Here is a 9,159-nt window from a genome sequence, read left to right as displayed (position 1 = left end):
ATTTTCAATGTTGTGTTAGTTTCAACTGAATTACTGTGCTATATACCTGAAATACAACATTGTATATATACACATATTCTTCTACAAATTCTTTTCCTTATGGATTAATACTAAATCCTGAGTATAGTTCCTGTGCTATACCAAACACATGTTGACTGAGTCTCAGTAGCACGAACAGAAAGGCATCTGAACCTCGGGCCCCTAATTACTTCCGGTGCTCACTGTTGCCAAGCCCTGTGTCATGTATGTGTTATGTATGACCAAGTCCCTCCACTCACGAAGCCCGGGGAGACCATCACAACACAGGGTGACAGCCGAGAGGCCACCTGTGGTGGAAAGGCCTCCCTGATCCTCATAGTAAGGGAGCTTGGGGCTTTCTGACAGAAAGCACCATGAGCAGAGGTTCCTGGGTAGAGAGAGGTAGAGCTGAGACAGCCAAGAGCCACACCACGGTGAGACCCAAACCTGGACATACAGGCAGAGACAAGGCCACAGAGGGCCTTTGACGCCAGGGAGCTCTGACTGGGGAGGAATGAGGCAGGTTTGCAGTTTCAAACGATCATTTTGGTGGCAGCGATCTAAAGGGAAAATAGACCATGTGCCAGCTTCAAAGTTGTGAAAATTGGTGACTCTTATTGATGTGATGTGCTGTCAAAGCCAAAGTCTGTTTCTCTGTTATATTCAGCTATGCTTATTTTTGTACCTCCAAGAGGTGAGGGTTTCATTCTATTTGAGTATTTTTAAACATTCAGACAATTTCCTTGTTCACCTATGCAGCTTAGATCACAAGAGCACAATGTAATCAATCATGGTGATGTAAGTGGATGGTAGTTACTATGAAAATGACCTTCAGCTATGGAACTGGGACAGCTTTTTCCCCTGCACTTACAAGCCCCTGCCTGGAATTTCACTGATGCAAAAAGTTTTCACCAGTTTGGGGTTAAATGTAGAGGCAATGGACAGTGTGGTGAGATGTCCATAAAACAAACTCTGTTCTATATAATTACATGTCTTTTCTTTGAACTTATGTCTTACCTCCTTTTTTGGGAATTAAGATTCCCTTTACTTTATGAAATAACGGCAACAGCTTTTTGTAAACACCCTTTCATGGCGAAACAGTTGGCAACACCAGATCTGTGCAGTGATTTTTTTTGAAATGTGAAGTTGTCTTAGAAGCCTGGAAGGCCCAGCGGTCACCTGACAGCCAAGTCTGGGGAGAGGACTGGCACATCTGGGTTGACCAAGGTTGACAGTGACCTGCCAAAGTGTCAGAGCTGACAGCAAACTATGTGACAGTCAGAAAACACTGGCCTGGTGTGTGACTTAATCATTTATTTCCTCTTAATTGCATCTTTGGAATTAAGCATCTTAATGAGGATTATTAAACTGCTTTTCATGGCCTCTGTGTCACTCACATTTAAACACTGTTTAATTTAAATGTGACTTAGTAAGTTCCTAAAAATATATTTACTTTCCTGCTCCCAACTTCATCTTACTTTGGAGAGAGGTGCTCACAACCTATTACCTGTTAGCACTGAAGAAACAACTGAAACAGTTTGGGACCCTGGCATGAAAGCAGCCCTTCCCACAAGAGCTGTACCAGAGCCTTTCGGCGAGTACTTACCACACCATCAATCAGGCCAGCAGAGCCTGGTGTGCTGCAATCCATGGGGTTGCAAAGAGTTGGACACCACTGAGTGACTAAACAACAAATTAGGTGAAGGAGGTGAAAGACCTATGTTTGGTTCTCAGCTTACAACTCACTAGCTATGTAACCTTGGGTCAAAGCTTTCTCAAATGCAAAATGAAGTTGAGACGGTATCTCCTTGAACAAAGTGGTTCTGTTTGGGGTTTGGTGAATATTCCACAAGGGTGATATGGCTATTATCGTGAATATAGGATATTCACAAAACACTGGCTTTTACACAAGAATCATGTTAGACTTGAGAAGATTCTTTTTGATTATCTGGCCCAATCTTGGCACTTGATAGATGGGGAGAAACAAGTCCTAGAGTGGACAGAAATCCAACAGGAGGCAGAGCCTAGACTTGGTTTCTGGGTCTAGCCCAAGATTTTCTCTAACACATTAGTTTTTCCTACCTGGAAGCATTTGATGCATAATTTTCAAGTTTCGTGGTTTCTCAGAAAGAAAAATAGAGGATTTTCCAAGTTTTTATGCTAATCTCAAGAATGCAACAAAACTAGGTGGATGTTGAGGGGCCTGGTTGAGAGGATCTGATAAAAGCAATAAAAGGGACACAAAAGCATCACCAGTAAAACAAAGCAGATACACTTTCTGTTATTTGAAATCAGTAGTTTTATTACAATATGCACTGATACACAATTAGAGAAGGAATGTCCTGGCATTTTCTGAGCATTTCACGGAAAGCAAATGTAACCAGCCAGGCAGTCGAGTCTTCCACATCTTTTCCAAACACAAAGCAAAATCTTTTATCTGTGATAACAAAGGAAAGTAACGTTTTCTTACTCTTGTCTACAAAACTTCAGTGTCAGAAAACAGTTATTAGGAAGTGGGCTGAGACAGGAAGTATTTCCTTCATGACGTTCCAAATCGTGCCTCCAGACTTCCACCCCGATTATTTTCTGGATGACTTTTTATGACACTATGGATGGTAATGTGTTCAGGGGCTAAATGGGATCTACTTACTATATATCACTACAACTGAAAGGGAAAGATAAGTTAAGAAAATTAAGTCCTGGAAAATGCACAAAGGCAAAGAGAAAATATCTGGGTGTACTGAAGATGAGATGCTCTTTTCACGTAACTCATTTAAAAGGTTACAATTACCATAAACATTTTAACTCCATTAAAGATCGCTGACAAAGACTTGCTCTCTCATCAGCAAAAGGTTTCTGCCTTTACATGAGCTTGGAAGAAAGCATCACACTGTGTGAAAAGAGCCACTAATCCTGGTGAAGCAGATGTCAGACTATCAGGAGTTGCATAGGCTTTTCAGATCCATTTTGTACAAGACACCATGAAATCTTGACCAATTTCCACCTTTCAATAGTTGCAGTAGCAATCAGATGTTTTTATTCCTGTAGCACTCAAACACACAAAAGTACTCTAGGAAAGAAACACTAAAATGGCATTTTGAATAAATTCATATTATATAACTTGGGAACAATAAAGGGAGAAGCCCAAGCATGACTCTAGTATTTCATACAGAAAAGCATTGCAGGAGAAAACTTTGTTTAAAAACATTAAAACTCGACTGAATAGAAATACACTTTTGGTTAATCTGTGCTGTTTCATATAGAAATCCTATCAGATATTCAATCTACTAGGTGACTCGTTTGGATTTTCATGTCTCACTGTCTCAGCAGAAGAATGTACACTGCTGCCCATACTTACATATATATGCATTTACATATATAAAATTCAGATAATGAAAATTTGTTTTAAATACACATACTTAAAACCTGTACCCTAAAAATAAATACATTGGCCTCTAGTAAGCTAATTCTCAAGAGTTCCTTGACAAACCAATCAGAACACAGTTTCTCAACAATGGCATGTGACGAATTAGCCACTCTTTAAATCCATTATCTATCAGTAAATGTGTTAAAATTCAGATGTACAACCGAAATAGCATTCCCAGAATAGAAGATGAGAGAAAATTCTGGCTTTGAAAATAAATGTCTTGGCTTCCTTCATGTTTAGTTCCTACAGATGTCTAGTCTTTGCCTCTGCATTTATCTAGCAGTGGGAGAGCATTTTCCAGTGACAGCGTTCTCTTTCACTGATATTACCTTCTAATCAAAGGAGTCAGCTGGCATTTCCTTTGTGGTTTTGTGTAAAGGAACTAATACAACATTGTGTATATATCTGATATCACTCCCATCATCACAGTAAGTTGTGTGTTTTAATGTAATTTACAATGTGCCGATACCACTGAGGTAAGGGAGAAGTAGCCCTGGCATAAAAAAAAATCTCCCAGAAGAACAACACACATAGGACTGGGTGGTGTATCTCTATGTTTTATGAAGTGACTCAAGACCACTGCCAGAGTGGACAGACTGGATATCTGTCTGATACTGTAGTTCAAACAACAGACTCGATATACTTCCTTTAGAAAGAATGACATTCACAAAATGGAGCTTTACTTTTTTACTTTTACAGTTCCAAAACAATTCTTAGAATGATAGAAACCAGACCAAGTTGTTTAATACAGTACAATATTTAACAACCTTGTCATTTGGTTTTGAATACAAGAATTTCAGAGATGTAGGAAATCCATGATAAATAATAGCAAGAATGTTTAATGCCACTGCCTAAATGTTTTAAAAGGAAAATCTATCATAGTTGAAATATAACCTCTAAAAAAGACAATGTTCTATGCACTCACAATTCCAGATTGCTAACTTTATAAATTAAAGCAAAAGTTATCCATATATAAACAAGGCCTCTTTTTCATTGATTTCGATCTCATTTAAACCTTTAGATATTTCAATCTTCAGATTCCACAAGGTAAGGCTGAGTTTATCAGATATAAATAAAATGTTTAAGTCCATGATGTACTGTAGCACTGAGGAAACAAAAACATCAAATATTTACAGACTGGCTACAATACTTTTTTTTTTTTTAAGTCAAATGTGTATCAACATCAAGCCACACTCTTTTAAATTTCTCTGGTTGCAAAAAATGGGACAACAGCATTTTTTCTCACGCATCTTTCCTCTCAGTCCTGAAGTCAGAGGCAGGTCCTTAGGTCAAAGGTCTTTTGGGAGGTGGTGGAGGCATGAGCTCTGTGTCTGGGTCTGGATGATGCTTTCGCTTCTGTCCTTGAGAAGCTGCTGCACATCTGTCAATGAATTCGAAGAGCATCTCCTTGGTGACAGGGTTGGAGATACTATTGCACACAGCTGTGGAAAAAGGGAGACACGTGTCTCGTGTGAGGGTTCATGAAGGGAGCTGACTTGCCCCAGGGAGATGAGGACGGGAGAGGTTTCCATCCCAACAGGCTAGAACATTCCATCTTGCCGACGTGGGTGACTTGCTGCGAATTAAACTGTGCTCCTCTCTCCCCAACCCCTGAAATGAGTGCGTTGCTGGTGGCTTTTCCTTTTTTGGCAGAGCCATGTGGCTTATGCGATCTTAGTTCCCAGCCCAGGGATCTATCCCCTGTCCCCTGCGTTGGAAGCACTGGATCCCCAGGGAAGTCCCTCTGGTGGTTACACTTTACTATTAATTCTAGAACAAAATGTTTATGTATTTGGGTTTAAGCCTGTCTTCACCACAGTTTTCGATCCTTCCAAACAGTTTGTATTGCATCACACTACAGTCCATGTTCATACAGTTTCTAAAGAAAACACACCCTGTGTCCTTCAACCTTTCTTTCTCTCAGAGAGAAGTGCACACTGTCACGTGTGTAACAAGGCACACTAAGGCTTTGTTGTAGCTGGGAAAGCATATTTTTCTTTATTTTAGTAGCTTGTTTGAAGTAAGGTATTATAACAAAATGACTATTAAATAAAGCACCTTTTCTTATGTGATCAAAACTGTATTTATCTACTTGGTTTTAGAAAAAAAGACATGGGCTTAATTACTCCTCTTTTTTGAAATTAACTCATACTGTCTGAACACAAATAGTTCTAACAAGAATCTTTTGAATGTATAAAAGTAACTTTTAAGCTGTAAAACTCAAACTGGCAATTTCTTTATTATCTCTTAAGCTTATTATACGACCATCAGCACCTTCACTGACTGAGCACTCTTAAAGTTCACAATCCCATTAACCTTTAATCTTGGTTTGTTGCTTTTTTCCAATTCCACTAAAAGCTCAATCCAGAGTTGCCTGAAGTAGTAGTTTACCTTATAAAAATAATTAATGCATGCTGCTCCTCATGAAACTAGCTTACTACTCTGAATTCCCAAAGCAATCATACTGTACCCAGAGCACATCCTGAAGATAGCATACCAAATTTTACATTTTTTTTTAAGCTTTTCATTGACTTTGTTCTCCATTGTTTGTAAAGCTATTTTAGGAGCTGGAAATTACATTTTCCCCTGCTAATTCTGTCTTTTACCATCTGGCAAACGACGGTTTTTAGTGTTTTGAACAGATCTGCAATTACCGTGGTTTTTGTTGTGGTTGTTGTTCAACAAATTCATCTTGTCCACAGCTCACCTTCTTGCCCTTTAAACTCCCCTGGGTGCCTGGCAGGAGCCCACAGGTTGAAAGAGGACTGGAGTCACAGCGCACAGACCTGCCACAAGCCCTCTTTGGTCTGGATGGTCTTCTCCCCTCTGAGCTGAACCACGAAAGAGGTTTGTTCTAACACCTTATCTCTTTTGGGGGGTTTCATGTACCATGCACTGGGAGGCTGTCATACTCACCCATGGCAGTGTTGTAGGCATTAGGAAAACTTTTATCTGTTCTCTGCCTCATAAAGACCCAGCTGTTGTTCTCGAATTTGCATTCTATAATTTTGTTGTCATACTGTTTTAGCTCTTTTGTCACCTGTTTTAAAAGAGAATTGAGGAAAATATTTAAGTCATTTGACAGGCTCTTGCCTCCATTACGTGACAGATGCATGAGGGGATGCCAAAAACACCTCAGTGGCCCATCACATGGAGCTCTTTGTCATCTGAAGCGTCTAATCAAGCCCAAGGATGCGGTACTCACTCCCCTGCACACTTGCTGATTAATCTGACATCTTATAAATAGGAGTGAAAATGGCTGCCAATATATAGCAGTTAAACGAAGCTATGAGGAAACCAGCCACTCCTGAGCCAGAGGCAAATATGTTACCATAGGGACCAGTGCCTCCAATACCGTCTGTGTCCCTCTGGCTTTCAGGAACTGAGTATCTGCAAAGGTTCCAAAAACTTTCGGAAAGGTCCTGCCATCTAAATTCCTACGTCAGAACCTAAGAAATCCCCTTTACTGGTTAAGATAAAAAGTTGCACACAAGAGAGCAGACATTAGGATCTGATTCAGGCAATGTGCATCCTAAATATTTTGCTTTTTACGCAGTGATAATTAACCAAACAGCTCATCTTTAGGCTGTTTATTTACCCTTTTCATCTCCAAAATGGTATGGATTCAGAGATGAAGCTGGTTTTGATATTAGGTGGTGGATTTTTTTGGCTACTTCACCTCAGATGATTGAATATGGATTACAACTTACTCTATCAAAGCTAACAAGTATCCATGGCAACTGTAGAACCTTTTAAAAGATATTTCATCGGGCTGTGAGGATGGTTTTCATAAATAGGAATCTAAGCTTATCTTTGCAGTTTTCAAATCAAATGCCAGTCATAGTAATATTTTAATTCTGTCCTCATCTTTCACAGCTAACAACTTTTCCTCACAATATGGAAGATTGCAATCAGTTAACTTCATTAGCATTATTTGAAATGCTCTCCTTTTTCTACTCACGTATTCACTACCACCTAGGAATATAAAGGGAAGCAAATTTTTAAAAGATGCTGTCAATTCACAGAACAGGCAGCGCATGTTTTCATAAAAACTTCCAAATTGTAGTCCTTTTCCCTTCTTCAGTATTACAGCTGATTGGACTACTTGCATTTTCAACAAATCTGACAGGACCAACACATTTCAATGTGCTGGAGCCAGACCTACCCAAGAAAATGATGTTCTACTTAGTAAACTTGATAATTCATTCTCAAATATTCATTATTCTAATCTCAACTCCCCTCCCTCCCTTCTGAGGGATCTACCTCCTTTCATTTTTGATACATGATCTATATCCAACCTAGGCTATTTACTCAGGTACGGGAACCACTTACATTACACCAGAAGCAGGGCCTAACAGGTATGTTGCTAAACCTCTCAGATTCTTCATTTTCTAATTTCTTAAGTGGCCAATGGAGTTTCTAAGGCACCGGGACACTGGAGCAATAATAAATGAGTGTCCAACACACAGTAGCCCACCAGTAAAATTCTTAATTGAATATAAAGTCAGGAAATGAAACATTACTTGCAAACTTTAAAAAAAACAAGCTAAGCAAATTCACTAAAGAAACCAAGATGACATGAAAAGATATACTTTGAAAGCACTTGTCAAGAGAATTATATCATACACATTTACAAGCATGGCTTGTTATCAATGTGCAGTCTGTACTTTCCCTCACTACTGATCACAGTACATCTTTATCAAACAGCTTATCATTCTTGTGTTCCTAGTATCAGATTTGCTATAAATTATGTGTTGTTCAGTCTGACTATAGCCATTGGGCTGCATTATTAAGCATCTGTTTGTATCTGTCCACATTAACACTCTGGGAAACAGGGCTTTCCAGAAAATGCAGGCACCTGCCACTATGCCAACCTAAATGTATTTCCATGTTCAAAAACAGTACATTGTTGTTCATTCACCACACCAATAATATTCCCAAAACAGTCACACTGTCCTCATTTGGTCAGGTAATAAAATATATCTAACTGATAAATGTAATGCATCCCATATGTGTACAAAGACAGTTTTCACTAATGGTCAGATCAAAAGAATGACTGGCATACAGGGAAGGAGTTTAATTTTAGTATCTAAATTCTAATTGGTTACTATGACAATAATCATCCTCAGCCAATCACACATTATTATTTACTAAAACAGGATCTGGTTAGGCCTTTTATAATCAGCTCTGCTATCCTGTTTTGAGTTAATGAGAGGTTGCAAAGTAATAAGAATAAAATATTTATAAATCAAGATTTCACATCTGTACCCATAATTACATTGGATTAATGAGATTTATCGGGGTTTTTTGTGGGGGGAGAAAATACAGTGTATTTTATACTGAAGAAAATAATTTTTTTTCCTTTCTTCTTGTCCATCTTATTGAGTACCACACTTCTGATACCATTTAAATCTACCAATAATCTGGTGTTAAGAGATAGTCAGATGAAACCAGATCTAGTACCTCTGAAAATTTCAGATTAGCAGGTCAATGGAACAAAGGGCCCAAGACAGAAGACAGAACCACAGCTGTTGTTCTCTATATTTTTTTCTTTTTTTAAAGAATGGTTTATGCAACATAGTTTAATCTCAAAAACATTATGCTGCGCAAAAAGAGCCTGACACAAAGGAATATATACTGTGTGACTCCTTTATACAAATTTCAAGAACAGACAAAACAAATCTAAACTGATATAAATAAGAATAATGGTTGCC

General features: G+C 38.6%; 1 protein-coding gene across 1 annotated transcript in view; it reads right to left on the bottom strand.

The window, feature by feature from the left end:
* The window catches only part of RNGTT (RNA guanylyltransferase and 5'-phosphatase), a 235,757-nt gene continuing 228,895 nt past the window's right edge, over nt 2,298–9,159 (bottom strand). Inside the window, exons 15-16 of the mRNA XM_018053155.1 lie at nt 6,362–6,485; nt 2,298–4,887 (exon numbers count right to left, since the gene is read on the bottom strand). Of these exons, the coding sequence (XP_017908644.1) occupies nt 4,730–4,887; nt 6,362–6,485 (282 nt within the window). The 3' untranslated portion in view covers nt 2,298–4,729. The remainder of the gene's footprint in view (nt 4,888–6,361; nt 6,486–9,159) is intronic.

Source organism: Capra hircus, chromosome 9, assembly GCF_001704415.2.
Source record: "Capra hircus breed San Clemente chromosome 9, ASM170441v1, whole genome shotgun sequence".
In the NCBI taxonomy this organism is placed as follows: domain Eukaryota; kingdom Metazoa; phylum Chordata; class Mammalia; order Artiodactyla; family Bovidae; genus Capra; species Capra hircus.
Note: the sequence above shows the minus strand (reverse complement) of the source record. Positions and strands in the feature narration are given on the sequence as shown.